General features: G+C 40.5%; 1 protein-coding gene and 1 pseudogene across 1 annotated transcript; one reads left to right on the top strand and one right to left on the bottom strand.

Moving 5' to 3' along the window:
• The window catches only part of LOC138006078 (uncharacterized), a 1,030-nt pseudogene extending 339 nt beyond the window's left edge, over nt 1-691 (top strand).
• A 3,844-nt stretch (nt 692-4,535) lies between these two features.
• LOC138005570 (uncharacterized) lies at nt 4,536-10,977 on the bottom strand. Its single transcript, XM_068851777.1, has 6 exons — nt 10,914-10,977; nt 9,722-10,111; nt 8,621-8,896; nt 6,670-6,948; nt 5,117-5,149; nt 4,536-4,717 (listed from the first exon to the last, which is right to left on the bottom strand). Exons 1-6 carry the CDS (start codon nt 10,975-10,977, stop codon nt 4,536-4,538), a joined length of 1,224 nt encoding a protein of 407 aa, XP_068707878.1.
• Between the last annotated feature and the right edge of the window lie 6,523 nt (nt 10,978-17,500).

Below are 17,500 nucleotides of genomic sequence, written 5' to 3'. Positions count from 1 at the left end.
AACTATGCTTGATCGTGCCTTCCGCCTCTCTTCCAACTGGTCCTACTTCAGTCCGATGAATGTGATCGGCTCAAATTGGTGTTTTGTCGGCGAACTTACCCAGACCGATAAATTAATTCCATCATCTCGCGCTTTATTGCAGTCAAAGCTTCTTATCAACCTGTTCTCGAGTAACCAGCTGTTAACAATGAATTGGACCCTGTTCGCGTTGTTCTGCCATTTAAAGACCAGGCTTCAGCCGATATTGTACTAGCACAACTCAAAGATCTGAGCCAGAAAGTTCAAGTGACCGTCCAGCCCAGGTTTGTCAGTCACAAGATCAAACAACTTCTGAAACCCTGCGAAGTCAAGTCGTCTATTGTCAACCAACAATCCCTTGTTTATGGCAATTTAAATGTGACCTGTGTGATGCAGGTTATGTTGGTTACACGCGGCGGCATTTGCATCAACGCGTAGACGAGCACAAGAATGCGTCTTCCTCTATTGGAAAACATTTCCGTGTGAAATATTCTTATGTGCCCACTGATCTTACAAAGAATTTTACCATCTTAAAAAAGTGCAAGAACAAGTTCGACTGTCTCATTTATCAAATGTTCAGTTATTAATGAAATCCAAGAGATTATAATCTCTTGTGAAATCTCAATTCGCATGAAAGTTTTTTAATCATTTCTAATTATGTTATTCTTGCATGTTTTTTAATACCCCTTTTTTACATTTTCATACTTTACATACTTTTACTTCTTTGTTTCATATTTCTACTTATGCAAAAGTTTTTATCTTCACTTTTAGCTTGATAATGACCGAAGTTCGGTCTAAACGTCGTGTCTTTTTACTGTTAGTTTTTTTGTTCAATCTGTATTCTAAGTTTAGATAATACGGTAAGCAAGACAATGTTAGGGCCATTTATACGGGAGAAAATAAGACGCGTCTTAGCTAATACCGCGGCGTCTTGAATAGGACGCGAACTATACCATTGATACGTTCGCGTCCTACATAAGACGCGAACATCTCCTATAAATTGTTCGTGTCTTATTTGGTTATTTATCATTATAAATCTAGAACGCCCTCTAAGAAGAACTGTTAAATCCCATTTACCACCTTTGTATTTTTCATTCGCAAAGTTGCGAAATGAAAGCCCTTTCAATTCAATTCAATTAAAACAAAAAATAACTTAGCCCGGCGCTTGTCACGCTGTTATCAAGTTGTTCTGCGATTGTCAGTTCCCGGCAAAGGATGAGGAGGAACTCTTTCTCCTCCACCAAAGTTACTCCACCAATCCACCAATCTACTTTGCATGCATTTTGACAAAGAGTTAATGCAATGTAAATCAGTTTGTGATGTCAAATCAGGAATAGACCCACTCCCCTTCTGACTCGGTCGTGAACGAAAGATGCTTGGATCTTCGCAACTTTGGAAGCCTATAAAATGCCAGGATTTGTTAGAAAAATAAAAAAATGGCCGCAATGCGTTTCGAACAGTTGCAAAGATTCATTTTAGCGAAAAAAATATTTTGGGGTTAGGTGCACTTTAAGTGTTTCTCTGTTTTGTTGGTCTTTTTGAGCCTGACTGGGAAGCCATTTTGTTAACCCGGGTGACTCGTCAACAAAATGACCATGTTGTTGTTGTCGTCACGCATGTGAAAGGCATGCGCAGTTATAGTTCACGTCTTATTTAGGACGCGAAACCATTTATACGAGGAAGTTCACGTCTTATTTAAGACGCTGACAAAATAAGAACAGCCGAAAACTCTGTTCCAATATAAGACGCGTGTTATGTAAGTCGCGTCTAAAATTAGACGCGAAGGCTTGTTTTGTACCATCACGTCTTATTAAAGACGCGTGTTATGTAAAACGTGTCTTATTTTCTCCCGTATAAATGGCCCTAATATGAGGGAAGAGAGAAAGATCCCCATATATTTGGCCCCATACCGATGAAAAGTAGTTTAAATCTAAATCTATGGTCCCGTGTTCATGCTGGGTGGTTATCTTTAATATAGGCCTGTTGGTGTGAAAGTAGAATCACCGTAACAACAGACAAAAATAACCTTTGCAGCACATGCACGATCTAAAAATACATTTTGAAATAATTATCACAAGGCATCTGATTCTGGTTAGGAAAGAAAACGCACTCCTTCAGGATAAATCGAAAAATGCAGCTTCATATAAAGGACATTTTTTTTTTTATCATCTTTTTTTCCTGTGGACCAGCTGGCAACAGCTGTTTCTACTCTGTACAGGAAGCCGTCTTTCAGATATTCAGGCGCGTAGCGTCCTATATGCATATACGCACTTGCGTACTTGAAGTGACCAGAAAATTTTGAAATTTTTAGCAATTGTTTCTATTCTTAACATTTTACTTGTACGCAACCAAGATTTCGTGATGAAAGCACCACTTTGATTAAATTGTAAAAACTAAAACAAAAGCTATACCATGTTCTAACTTAGTTTTGCATTGTACCTTTTTTTTTGTACTAACAATGCAGTGTTGTTTGGGCAGCGTGCAACAAAAAGGCGAGGTTGGAAAGGAGCGACGTTCCAAGAACGTTGGTGACAAACGAGCGACGTTCCGAGAACGTCCTTCACAATTCCAATCACGCTAGCACAACCAAAACGAAGTTTTGTTTGCACCAAATTTGCTCAAAATAAGGGCAAGACGCTTTGTTCTTTGCTTGTATTCACATAACTATTTCGACAAGAAATAAAGAACACAATATTTTTCGCTCAGTTTACTTAGGTTTCTATATGTACTTGTGCGTACTTGAAAAAATGACCACGCTCACAGGAAAAAATAATAGATTCCCATTTTTGGATATTTTAGGGTATTTTGAAGAATACCAATAAAAATCCCAAATTTGGCAAAGTGAGACAAGTCCCAACCAGGGAATTCCCAACCAAGTTCCCTGATTGGGACTTGTCTCACTCTTCCAAATTTGGGATTTTTGTTGGTATTCTTTAAATACCCTAAAATAGCCAAAAATGGGAATCTGTTATTTTTTCCTGTGGCTACGCGCCTGATATTAGGGAGTTTAAGCAAATCAATACGGCTGGTGCTACTACGGCTACCGTGACTGAAAAGATCTGGGGAGGAGACTACGTCTCTGTGGTCTGCTAAATTTTAAGTTTAGCAAAGCAAAATACACAGAAACATGGGCTAAGGAGTTTAAAATCTCCTTTATTTAGTTTCTCACAAATGGCTTCGCTCAAAGGACGATGGCTGAGCAAAAGCGAATATCATTCACTTTGTAACAACAAGTTTATAATTTCAGAGACAAATATCTCAAAGAATATCGAGTGAAGAACACAAATATATCAATACTCAAAGAGGCAAAATAGCATCATATAGTATCCAGATATACAACATCTTCACTAAATGCTCAAAGCAAACTTTTTGGGTGACGCATGATCTTCCATGAACGCATTAACCCGTGCTGCCAGTCAGGGAGGAATGGTGAGTAGTGTTAATAACCGAAGAAAAGCAACCTCGTGCTGAACACGAATTCTTCACCATTCCAACACTTCTGCCAAAACTTATCGTAAATTCATGATATGGATTTACAAGCTTATGAGAGGAACCCTTGCCACAATCCTTGCGGACTTAAATTGACAAAACAACCCTGGATGCAATCGACGAACATGCGCAGTGTCTCATTTTGAGGGAAATTTACTTCCGGCAGCTGTATTAGCGCCAGCCGTTGCGATTTGCTTAAAGTCCCTAATGTTTGTTATGCATCAATAAATTCCAGCGGTGCTCATTCCCCCCCCCCCCCGGGCAACCGCGGGGCATTTGCTGAAGTTGTCTTTCCCGGGGGTGGGGCATTCGCAATTTTATCGCGGCCCGGGGGCTGGGCATTAGTCTACCCCGGGGCGACCCCCGGGCATTTGACAGACGTGTTTTCGAATTAACATGGAAGAGTTTATCGGAAAAGACGAGGCCTTCGTTAAAGACTGGCTTGTCCGTCACGGACTCGAAAAACGTTGATGTTTTTAAAGATATGTTTTCTCAATTTTAGGTATTTCTTCATTTATACTTGTATCTCATTTATTTAGCATATGAATCAATCACTGACGTGAAGACTGCGGAAACACGACTACTTCGCATTTCGCATTCAAAACTAGCCCAGCAATTTTTAAATTCATGAAAGCGGAGTTATAGGAAACACTGAAGGGTTGCGAATTCAAGTGATGCGATCTTCAAGACAGATCTTGCGAGCGTAAAATGCGATGAAAGATCATTTAAGATGCCTTGATTCTTGACAGACAAAGTAGCCTGCGAATACAGGTGCCTATTGGAAGGCGACGATCTCGGGGGGCGGGGCATTTGCCCTCTTTCTTCGTCCCCACCCCGGGGAATTTGCCCATTTTTTTAAAAAAATACTAATGCCCGGGGGTTAGCCCGGGGGGGGGGGGGGATGGGCACTGCTGGAACTGACTGATGCATTACAACCACGGAAAGCGAAAGGATAACGCCAGTGTGTCGTGTCCTTGGCGCAAAAATGATCACGCAACCAGTCCTGGGAAATATGTACTGGTGAAAACTCACCGTTTCCGAGACATGTTTTTCCTGCTTCGTGAATGTCTCTTCAGACAAACAATGAAGATAACAAATAAAAGGAGCAAAGGTCCCATTATGGCAGGAGCAATATACCACTGACCAGTGAAATCTCCAGCGAAAACCTTCAAGTATTTGTATTCAATGAAGCCCCATAGCTTTTCGTCTTCTAAAATAAAAATAACCGTTTTGTAACAATGGTGATTAAACTTCCTTTTGGCTCCTTTGATTTAAGTTTAAAAAATTAGCCCCATTTCTTGGGCGTCTATAGTTTTACTAAATCAATCATCAGTCATTATAACAAAGGTGATTATTGCCTATTCAACGGGCGCTCGTGGAGCAACTCATACTGTCAACTCTTTCCGTGAAATTTCACCGCGGGAGCATGGACATGCATAGACACCAGCTGGTCCATAACAACATCGAATTTCCATTGAAAAACAATCCATCGACACGTTAACGTTCCGGAGAAAATGTTCGATCTCTCTCATTGTCACTTTACTGGTCTTTCGCCTCGACGGGGTCTGGAGTAATTTACGTTATTTTGTAAGCAAAAGAAACCACTCACCCTCGTTCGTCATGTTGGCCTTTTCATCTTCAACTGAAAACAATGATAACCAGATATTAGTTGCAAGCCGTGATGGAACTGTTTTCAGTGTTTTTTGCCCTTGGGACGAAAGTTTAGACGCACGGTAACAATATGGTCGTTTCAGTACTGGGAACTAGAAACAACCCAATCATCAAGAACTCTATGATACCGGAAGCGGTTTTATCTTCGCGTATTGACCAGCATCTTAGTAAACCGATCTTGTTTTAAAATTTGTCTCCGAAAAGCTACAAACAAAAAAGATGAGAAATTTGCTCTTTCCTGTTGGTAATCTGAAATGGAAGAAGCAGTGGCAGGGCTTAATTAACAAATTAAAGGGATGCAGGTACATAGCTTGAGCACCGAGCGTTGGCAAATTTGAGTGCTGCTGCTGAGGAAGCTAAGAGCACTGACAGGAAGTCGAGATTTAGAAGTTTGTTTTTTATTCTTTTGCTCCATTGCTTACCTAATAACTATCCCTTATCGCTCTTTTTATTTTACCGCTTATTTCTTTGCATGTACAGACCACTCTGCGTTCAGTACGCGCTGGCGAGCTCACTCGGTCAGTAAGAACAAAGTATGAATGCCTGCTCTGCGCTTTCTTCGCTAGCTACGATAGACAAAGTTCACTATAAATACACGCTACACTTACCCATTTCAGAAGAATAAAAGTATAATGGGTCAAATAATAATGATAACGTTGACAAAAGCACAGATGATCCTTCCCAGAGGTTTTGGGGAATAAGAGAACATGGCTAATTCGAACTGGGGAACAGGGGGAACAATGACAAAATATCTTCGAGAACATAAACAATTTTAGGGATAAAAAAGCTGGGAATTAAAGAGAGAACAAGTTTGAAAATAATTTTAGGAACTTGAAACACAAGCAAATTTCTAAATTTTTAATGGTAAAAACGGAACAAAGACAACCTCCCTCCCTCCCTCTCCACGGCCCGTGTCAATAACAGTGGCGGTGAGTGGCTTCAGTGATCGTGACGCGGCAGTGGTAGTGACAGTGACAGTACAGTAACAGTGGCTTACAGTAGGAAGCGGCAGCAGCTGTTGGTGAGACAGTGGCAGTGGCAATGACATGGACACTAAAAAAACACAAGGACAATGGCAACGACGATGACGTTGACAGAGACAGTGACAGCGATTGACAATCCGTATTAGTGGCTGTGACAGTAACTATGAAGGTGGTTTTGGACTGAATGGCAGTGGAAACGAAATTAAAGTGGCAATGGGACTGGATAATGAGAATGGCAATGGTCCAATGCAATGACGATGACAATAGTAATGAAAATAGAAAAGACATTGCAGCTTTCTTAACACAATTCGACTTCAAACGTTGAAAGAGTGAAACAGTGTTTTAACTCAATGCCTTCAAGTTCCCAATTTTAAGCCTTAAGTTAATCGGCTTTTGGACAAATTTACCCAAGTGAACTAATTAGGCCCATATTCGTCTGTTTAGAGTTTTCAAAAAGATCGATTTCGTTCTAGCTCACGACGCTTTATCTTAACTCTCCAGTACTAACCATAGATGTGCACGTCAATGGCGTTTCGTATCTCACAACCAGCTTCTTTCAACAAAATTTCATAAATGCCGGCGTGTTGCACGTCTGCGTTTGTAATTTGTAGGGTTTTTCCCGATGAGCCATCCAGAAATCTGTAGTGTTCGTCTTGCCCGGCTTGCAGAATGTTACCACGGTGAATCCACCACAAAACACCGCTATCGGATTTTTCAACTTCCAGCAACATATTGCCACCACGCACCACAGTGATGGGACTTTTCACCTTAGCACGAAGATAGACATCTGAAAGATAAGTGTGACGAAAACTGTTAACGACCAAAACAACTCAAGCGTTCCTCTCACGTTCGGATTAACGAGTTCATTATTGCAAATTTGATTTCAGTAATCATTTCAATAATCTGTTCGTCTGATAAATAAGGCAAAATTCATATCAAGCCTAAGTTCAAAACTCGAATTTTGATTGGAATATTGCTGGCTTTCGGTGCGAGGCCGGGGTAGTATCGAAAACGAAGACCTCGAAAACGAAGACCTCGCAGCTGGGGTTCCGGCACTTCTTAAGGTGTCAAAGGTGTTTTCACACCAGCCGGTATTTTTTTTATTTCGTCCACTATCGATTATTGGGGAGTTTTAGAAACCACGACGGTTACGGCAACGAAAATGCCACAAAAAAATATATCTCATTGGTTAAAATAAAAAATAATCGTTCTGCAAATCTGTACGCGTTTTGACGTAGACAGTTGCGGTGCTCTGTATAACAACCGACATAAAATTACCAAGTTTGAGGTTTTAACGACGTCTTGCATTCTAAGAAACTTATCAGAGTCAAAATTTCGATTACCATTATGCGGTGCTTTTGAGGTGATTGAGGGCGCCGCCCTTCGCCTTAACATCGTAAGACAACTAAATTTAAGGGATGCTCGAAAGGGTTTCAACACTTAGAAGACTCTCTGTTTAGATCGAATAACGCTACGGCACTGTATCACGTAACAGTAGTGTTATGGTACCATATGAAACACCGATTATTTCCAAACAAGATGCGATCATCGTTGTGATGTAATAAGTTACCTTGGCAACGGGAAACCCCAGCAAAAACACCCTATATTTTGTTAGTTGCTCATATCTAAAAGAACGAACTCAGTGACTCCCTTTTTATTGCTGAAAAGTGATTAGAAGGCCACGATAAACCTTTCGGCAAAATCAGTTTTAAAAAATTCTGTCTAGAGGATTCAGAGCTACCCTAAAAAAATCACAAAATTAAGGTGGCTCTGAATCCACTGGACATAATTTTTTAAAACTTAGAAGAAAGTTTCATTATGCCCTTCTGATCACTTTTCAGAAATAAAATATGGTGGTCACTAAGCTGATTTTTGAGATATAAGCAACTAAAGACAAAATATATGGTGTTTTTAAAGGGTTTGCCCGTTGCCACGGTGACATATTACGTCAAAATAATGACTGTATCTTGTTCAACAATAATTCTTGTTTTATTTGGTACCACAACATTGCCAATACATGATACAACGTTGTGGTTCCGATGCTTCTAATGAGAGCGTCACTTGGAAGCGTTGAAACTGGTTCGAGCCCGCAGAACCAGTGTAGTGCTCTATAGCTACCAATTGAGCTATCAAGCCAGATGGGAGGTGGTCATTTCGTGAGTTCGCATTGAACCCGTAGAGCGGAATGTAGATATGACGAGCGTTAATATATGAAAGCCATATATATTTGAACTGCGGAGAAAATCAAGTTAAGATGCCGACCATCGCAGTAATCAACGTTACTTGAACAGTAACGAAAAGAAAGCATGACATTTTCAGAATTGCGCAGGATTCGTGCCCTGACCTCTACGATAACTCTCGTCCTCTAACTCGATCTCGCAGAATAAGCAAATTTACGTTTACCAGAGAAAAGGTGTTTCGTGTAACCACACTTATTATGCCAATTCACTTTGTCTTACCGTGGACATCCACGTGAAAAATCACACGTTCAGTACTTTCCAGGTCAGACACTGTTGCCTGATAGAGACCAGCGTGTGGCGGCAAGGCGTTGATTATATGGAGTACTGTCCTCTCCTTATTTAAAGAAAAATGTTCACTGTCATCCAATAAATAATCCCCATGTTTCCAATGCACTGTTCGATTTCCAGAGGCAGCTGTGATCTCGATTTCAAGCGAGACGGAATCTCCTACACACACAGACGCGTGACTTCTCACTGGCAAGACGTGTAGCTTTCCTGCAACGTATGATTAAAGAGAAAATGACTATCCTCAGATAAAGGGGCCCTTTCATTCAACTCCACCAAATCCGCCTTTTAATTTCAGTGATTGAATCGCCGTATAACGACTCACTTAATTCTCGTGACCCATCGAGTATTAAAATGTACCGGTTTTCTTTTTTCCATTTCGCACAGTCTTTCTTGACAAGTGTGACGGACAACTGACATGTGCTCGTGCATACAAATGAATCGTTTTCCATTCTCGTGAGTACGATAACAGATCGTCCTTTCTTGCCATTTCCTCTCTTAAGGTACATACTGTATTACAGGAAATGTTCCATCTACATTTGAAAGCACCATGGCATCCGTTACTAGCTCGTGCGCATATGGTCTGGCGCTAGCAGGCGGAAACCAGGGGAAGCGGGGATGCGGTGTCAGTGTTGCTCACATGAACGTCAGAGGAACTCATCTTCTCTATAACAGAACCGAATAAGTCAGCCCTTAACCCTAAGCAAGAAATAACGTGGGTCGTCGTGGCCGAACATTACGAAAGACAGAAATGATCCTCGTAGTCACGTGGACAATTCAAGCATAGACTCCTGAAAATTTCAGGTGCCTCCAACGGGATTCGAACCTATGACCTCTGCGATGCCGGTGTAATGCTCTACCAACTGACTGAGCTACGAAGCCACTCAATTGGCAGCAGGTCATTTTGTTGGGCCAATCCTAGACAAAAACGTTCTAGAGAGGCAGAATCGTGTCCACGGTCCTTGTTTGGTATTCATGCACCACCTACTATCAAATTTAAGCTCATGAAAAGTTAAAAATTCTTCCTTGGCTTACCGGTGAATTCACAAATATAATGAGAGCTTATAGTACATCGTTCGCTGTACCATTTGCCCGCCACTTCCGATCCTTTCGGATACATTAGTCCACAGTCCCCGTAAACGCCAGTAACGTCATTTGGCTCTCCGTACTTCCAGTTAGTAAAGTTAAGCTTTGAACCATCTACCCAAAGCCAGTTTGACCAGTCATTTGGATCCTTGTACAGCCCTATCCACGTGTCTTCTGTCAGTTCCAATGTTAGAGCTTTCTGCTTTGAGTTTGTATCCACTATCGCGAGCCTTGATCCCAGTGCTTCGCAAGCAGATTTTGCCGATTCCCAATTCTTTACATCGTCAGATATTATGAAGCAAGAGCCATCTGCACCTTGGATCCAGGTCTCAGGGCAGTCTTCGGAAACAAGAGCTCATATTAGGAGTGTCCATGTGTTATTTTTGAGGCCACCAGCACAGGAAGACTAGAGACGAGATTATTTTAGTTCTGGGGGCTCACAAAAAGGGCCCGGTTGAATGAGGAAGTGCTATATCGTAATGCACGTATGGCACGTTTCTTTGTCATCGTCTACAAAACAAGGCCATTTCATTGAATAAATGTTTCAATCTTTTTTGAAAGGCGGTACGGAAATATTGTGTCGAGAATGGTTTCTCTATTGCGGTAAAACCCAGTATGAAAGACATGTATCCATGGTAAGGTGCTTCCAAAAAAAGATGGGAAGACATTCAAAACTACTGGAACATCAAAATTCCATAGGGAATGTCAGACGACCGATACGGAACGTTCTTAAAACGTCATGTGTACCGGAGAAATCTGTTTTGATTTTCGTTTACAAATTTGGTTTTACATTTTTATCCTTGGCTAAAAAAAAAAATCCGCCACACGTGCACTGTTAGCCAATCCCATAAAATGGAATTTTTCTTTGTCTGCTACATGTTTTTCTCTATGCTCGAATTGGCTCTTTCGATATTTTATATAGATCACGAAAACGTGGGGGGGGGGGGGGGGAAGTGAGGGTGGGGGAAGGGGGGCTATAACCCCCTCTAGCCCCTCCCTCTCAGCGGCCCCTGATTTGACCAGCACATTACATTTAATAATATGGCTAGGTTTTGAAATGCCAGAGATTGAACCACAAATCAGCGGGTCAGATGTGTTGCACGCCCTTTAAAAGAAATTTGTACGAGTAAAAGATACTCACCTGAGGCGTTTCCTCCATAACTACTGCAAAAGAACAGCATCCATAGAAGCAGATATAGCCTCATTGCCCTACATACTGATTAAAGACTCGTGTTAGTGAATCGAGAGAGTCGAGAACAGAGTTCCCGGTGTTATAGTCTGTAATACTCTCGCAGCATTAAATGTGACAGACTTGGCGTTATTAAGGTGTATAAAGGCGCCCGTAAACGAGGAAACGTTGGAAGTAAATATTCTCCGTTTGCGGCCCCAGGAAAAATTTGTTGCGGAAGCAAAATTTGCTTCCCGGGAAGTGAAGAGGTTTCTGCATTTGTTCGGAAACATTTTGCTTCCTCAGCGAATGTTTCCTAGTTTGCGTGCCGAGGAAACCGTACGGGAAACAAAGTTTCCGCAACAATGTTTCTTCGTTTCCGGGCGCGATAGCGAGAGCAAAAACAAACAATAAGTCAAAGGGAATTTGCAGGTGCATGCACATAGAACAGACTTTCGTTGCAAGCAATTCGTTTTCTCATGTTATGGTTTTGAAAACATTGAACACGGAATAAATTTTAAACTAGGTTGCCCATTTACCGACTTACAAGATTTCGAGTTTGATTTTCGAGTTGGTGAGTGTAAAATGCAGACTGTAGACAAGGGGTAGAATGCAGACTAAGGTTATACTGTAACTGTATTGTTTTATGCCTAATTATGCCTAAGGTTAGCACTTTTAAAAGGTTTGGGCTTTTTCAACAGTTTCATTATAAACTTAGTCTGCATTTTACACTGACCAACTCATAAACCCAGGCAACTCGAAGTCCAACTGGCTCGAAAATGCAACTCGACAATCCAACCCAAAAATCCAACTCGAAATCCAACCCGGAATCCGCAAATCCTACTATAATGTTCGGTTTTTCTAGCCCTTGCAATCAATATAAATCTAGGTCGGATTAACGGCCTATTCTAGCAACTTTACTTTCTCTGACAAGACGAAATTACTCAGAGGTCTAATAAAGACCGAGAGATTAACGCTTTCCATGAAAAACAACCTAAAGCTGACGTTTTTCTTGAAAATGGAATTACCTTCCTGTAAACACTTTCCTTTAATCGCCTGTACAAACAGCTCGTAAAACAGTTACGAACTAAATTGAGTTCTGCAAATTAAGAGCCATTTTTGTCCAATTCTTGTCACTTAGAAGTCTCGTTAAAATCCATTTTTTCACGAGTGGCGAAAGTTGATTGTGATGCAAGCAGAGACCGCCTTAATAACCGCACGTGCAAGCTTGTGTCATTGCACGCGCCTGAACAATTTAATGTCTTGGCCTGTAGCTCCATTCGCGCGTGCACTCGAATGAGCGGTTGACGCATGCGTAAATGCTGATCTTGTATCCCCCTCATTTTTCCTGATTTTGCAACTTTAGTCGTTTATATCTCCTCTTCTGGACGGTCAATTTTTTTCATTTTTTTGCATGTTAGCTTAAATTAATTTAAAACAGACAGAGACATTTCAAAAAAACTGACCTACATATTTTGTTGAATTTTAAATATTATAGAGATTATTTCTAACATTATCTGGTAACGCTGAATGGGAAGATTTCACCATCCCGTTTTTTTTTTTTTCAAAAAAGACAATATATCTTGATTTTAAGGCTCAAAGAAGAGCCTTGTGATGTGAGAAATCTATGATGCATGGGTACTTAATACCCTCGCCAAATTTCGTCTTGATACGATTACCCTAACTGTATCTAAGGAAAGGATATGCTTATTTGTTTGAAAAAAGGAGAAACTATTTCGAGCCTCCTTAATGCGTATGAAATAACAATCCTATTTATTCTCTTCCCTCTTTCTACAGGCCTCTCAGACTTCGTGCAGCCGTAATCTAAGTAGGCGTCTGCAATCCAGCCCATTCTCTACCTTGAATTAACGACTATCGTTAATTCGTAATTTGCTCTGAATTTCCTATTATCGTTAATTTAGAGGACTGAAAGCTTGATATGGATTATGGGAAATGGTCATTTACTTTTAAATATATGGGAGGGAAGAGCTCTGGGGAACCCTGAAACAAAGTGTCATCTCAGAACACTCAAAAGCGTCTATAATTGGTGCATCCATGTTAGCACGAGCTGTGAGCAGGCGCCGTAAAAGTTCAAATAGCCAATTTTTGGCTATAACAACCCTAAGGTGCATGTTCTCCTCCATAGAGTGTCCCAGAGCCTTGGGTCGATCCAAGGCTCTGGTGACGAGAATGGGAAGTTTCAATGTTCTGAGGCTGCGCAAAAGAGCCTGAAGCCAACGTTTTGCGGTCTCGCAAGCTTTCCGTTCGGAACCGGTCAGTGCTCGGTGTTCTCGATTCTCACCGAGAAGATTCCGTCTCTAAGGACTGATCATAAAGACCAGTTTGGCCTCTAGACCACACCGTAAATTTCAGTAATATTATCAACAGATAACTAATTTAACTTTAATTTTGGTATTCTGGTATTTATAAGACTAGTGACTGAGTAAAAATAATAAAGAAACTGCGGTGATTTTATCACTGCAGTTTGCTTATTGTTTTAATTTTTGATCAAGTTAAAATGGCCGAAAAGTACTGAGTAAACAAAAATCGACTTCGTGTCCAGGGTCTTCACGGCTTTCAATATGGCGGCTCGTTCATGCCGCTACAAAACTGAACACAGTGGTGACCGGTTATTCTGCAGCTGCTTCAAATAACAACTGGATGGAGGAAATCAGTTGAAAAAATTAAAAAGCGAAGGGGAACTGAATTAGAATCCAGCGAAGACAATGAGGTCCGAGTTGGAAAATCGGTTGTATGCAAATACTGAGGTGAGTTAAGAGCCCGTTAACACCATCGCCAGTTTTCGCTGTCACACCATCATCACAACCATTCAACAAATAAAGTCAAGAATCAAAGAGATAAAAGATGATGAATATTCAAACAGTCTCGCAAAGAAATAAGTATAAGCGTTCTCTCGTAAAAAGTTTTGAAAAGACTATGAGCTTTCGACAGACTGAACTGCTGTCTTCAACTCGTTTTTATCCGTTGAAGACAGCAGTTCAGTCTGTCGAAAGCTCACAGTCTTTTTAAAACTTTTTACCAGAGAACGCTTATTCTTATTTCTTATCATGAATCCTGGTAACGGATCTTCAATATTTTCAAGTCCCGGCGCCAAGGTTCAGCTGTTCTCTAATCACTCTGCTGTGAAACGAGAACAAATCATTTCCATACTAAATATCATCAGACGCAGACAAGAATCAGGAATAGGCATCTCGTTTAATGATAGCTAGACTAGGAATACATGGGCAATGTCAAAGTAAAATCATTTACAGGATAACCAATACAACTACAAAATATCCGCACATAGAAATTTACCCCAAAACGTCTTGAATAAGTACATTGATCTCTACATTTCTATAATTAAACTGATTCAGTTGTGCGTTTAAGTTAACGGCAAAAATAAAAGAAAATTGACAGAAATATAACGAGAGGTAATTTCTTGGTTAACGGTAAGTTGCATAGCGAGTTGGGGCGAATAATTAGTAAAACGACACAAATTAAATAAACATACTCTGCTAGCATTTTTCAACCACAAACATCCCTTCACAAGTCATGAGCGGTTGCCTTAGTGATTTGAACCAGTTTTCCGTAAAGGTTTGGCATGACACTGATATGAAATAAAACCGATTTGGCGACAAGGAGCTGACTGAATGTTATAAGACCGTTTACTGATAGGATAGCTTTGCAAATGACCAACATTATTTGGTGCACTTGGCAAGTTTCAAAGCCGAAGAACTTTGATTGTTGGTCGAATTAGATTAATTAAATTTAGATAAACATTTAGGAATAACGATGAGGCCTTCCCAGGGGTTTTGGGGAATAAGAGAACATGGCTAATTTGACTTGGGGAACGATATCAAAATTCTTGGGCAACAAGGGAACAAAAACAATTTAAAACAATTTTATGGATCTTTATGTTAGGGTTTGAAAGTATTATTTGGTCATGACTTATTGCTTTTGGTTGGCTCCTAAAGGAGCGGTTTTGCTGCTGTGCGAACGTGGGAGGCTTGCAACCCTTACGTAATTGTCTACTGAGCATTCTTTCGAGAGGTTTATTTTATGACTTGACCAAAACTGCAATTTCGTCAAAGCGGAACTTTCACGCATTCAAATTCAGCATCTTGTTGCGCAGAGCAGTTCAATCTCGAGAGGCCGTGAACAGTCTAAGCAACAAGAAAACCTTGCAACGAATCATAGTATTAACTATCTGAACTATGAAAGAATATACGTATACGTATTTACATGTGATTAGCGTGTATTTCCCACGCAGACACGCTTAGGGCTTCCTCACGAGTTCCTCCGCTAAGAGTTTGCGCGGGAGGCTACCCCAAAAGCGAAAATAACAATAAAATTTCTCAGACTTACAAACACTAAAGGATGTTTCCAATATCATAATAAGCCAAAACAGGTCGTGTATGGCGCAATGCGGAAAAAAGGACAGTTGCGGCAAATTTACATTGACTATTGTCTTTTTAAAATTGTTATAAAGGATCGCATGACCAGCTTCAGCCGGCCCAGTTGGTACTAGCTGAATCATTTTAGCGAAAGTCGGAAGCATTTGTTTTACCAGATCTGTCTCCAGTATTAGCTCGTGGATCAAGCAAAGACTCTGAAGACACATGAAGTCGCTGACCATAATTATTGCTGTTTCTATGCTGGTTTCACCAGTTTCTGGCGCACCAACGCATGAGAAACGCTGGCATGGTAAGATAGTAGTGTTCTTAAAGGGGCTACCCGAAAAGCGAAAATAACGATTAAATTTCACAGACTTACAAACACTAAAGGATGTTCCAATATCATAATAAGCCAAAACAGGTCATGTATGGCGCAATGCGGAAAAAAGGACAGTTGCGGCAAATTTACATTGACTATTGTCTTTAATTGTTATAAAGGATCGCATGGGGCATCTTCAGCCGGCCCAGTTGGTACTAGCTGAATCATTTTAGCGAAAGTCGGAAGCATTTGTTTTACCAGATCTGTCTCCAGTATTAGCTCGTGGATCAAGCAAAGACTCAGAAGATAAATGAAGTCGCTTACCATAATTATTGCTGTTTCTATGCTGGTTTCACCAGTTTCTGGCGCACCAACGCATGAGAAACGTTGGCATGGTAAGATTGAGTGTTCTAAAAGGGGCTACCGGAAAAGCGAAAATAACAATTAAATTTCTCGGACTTACAAACACTAAAGGATGTTTCCAATATCATAATAAGCCAAAGCAGGTCATTTATGGCGCAATGAGGAAAAAAGGACAGTTGCGGCAAATTTACATTGACTATTGTCTTTAATTGTTATAAAGGATCGCATGACCAGCTTCAGCCGGCCCAGTTGGTACTAGCTGAATCGTCTTAGCGAAAGTCGGAAGCATTTGTTTTACCAGATCTGTCTCCAGTATTAGCTCGTGGATCAAGCAAAGACTCAGAAGATAAATGAAGTCGCTTACCATAATTATTGCTGTTTCTATGCTGGTTTCACCAGTTTCTGGCGCACCAACGCACGAGAAACGTGGTAAGATTGTAGTGTTCTTAAAGGGGTTCAACCGCACTAATACTTCATCTCAGTGGAGGGTGTAAACTTCAAAATGTAGGTTGCAGGTCATTGTTTTACCGTAGTTGAAACAACCCAAAGCTTTACTAATGCTAACATTAGGCCTAAAAATTAAAGCAATGTTGAAGCCTAAGGTTAGCATTTTTGTAAAGGTTTGGGTTTTTCTGTTACGTTAAAACAATAACCTGCAACATGCAACTTGCACTTTCACTTTACACCCTCCGTCATCTCAGTAATTTTAAATTAAGGACCTTTATCAAACACGAAGGCAAACTGAAGCGACGCCGAGGAACACATCGCGTCTTGTTGCGTCATTCTGCATTTGCAACAATGCCTTTCAGTCATGGTCCTGCATTAGAATATTTTTTCGCTCTCTACAGAAAGACAACAGGCATGAAAGTATGAATCTTTGTAATTTTCAATCTTTTGAACGATGTATCTACCAGTTCAGTTGACGGTTTTTTCGCCAACGTGGTACAATTAACGGGAATAAGATAAAGTAATCGCAAAGTAGCAATGATAGCAGAATTTTTTTGAGGAACATTTTCGGTTGCATTGCTGTCTCAAGATTCTCTAGCTCGATGCAAAAGGTGCCTAAATATCTGTTCGTAGGGAGTCCTATAAAATGTTAATTGCATTTAAACTTAATTACTAGTAATAGTTGACGCTAGAGCTGCCCCCGTTGTTAAATAGTTGTACGCAGAATTCCGAACAACGTGACGGACAGAGGTATAGGAATGGCCGTTAACAAACGGAGCATAATTAGGAAACGCATATTCAATTTGTAGAACAATGTGGCCTCCCCGTTCCTTGGAAATATAACTTAACGAAATAAATAACTACTGATGTTGCACGGTTTAATGTCAATGCTGTTAGATGTCCTTGATCTAATTTTCAGGTAATCGCAGATTTTGGAATACATGAAATGACCAAACTGAATAGTGAGAAACAGGAATTTTTAGAATTTATGAAGGAACTGAAATGATGTATTCCCCCCCTCCCATCCTTCCGGGAGG

This window comes from Montipora foliosa, chromosome 6, assembly GCF_036669935.1.
Source record: "Montipora foliosa isolate CH-2021 chromosome 6, ASM3666993v2, whole genome shotgun sequence".
Lineage (NCBI taxonomy): Eukaryota > Metazoa > Cnidaria > Anthozoa > Scleractinia > Acroporidae > Montipora > Montipora foliosa.
The sequence above is the reverse complement of the archived record's forward strand: the minus strand, read 5'-3'. Positions and strand labels throughout refer to the sequence as shown.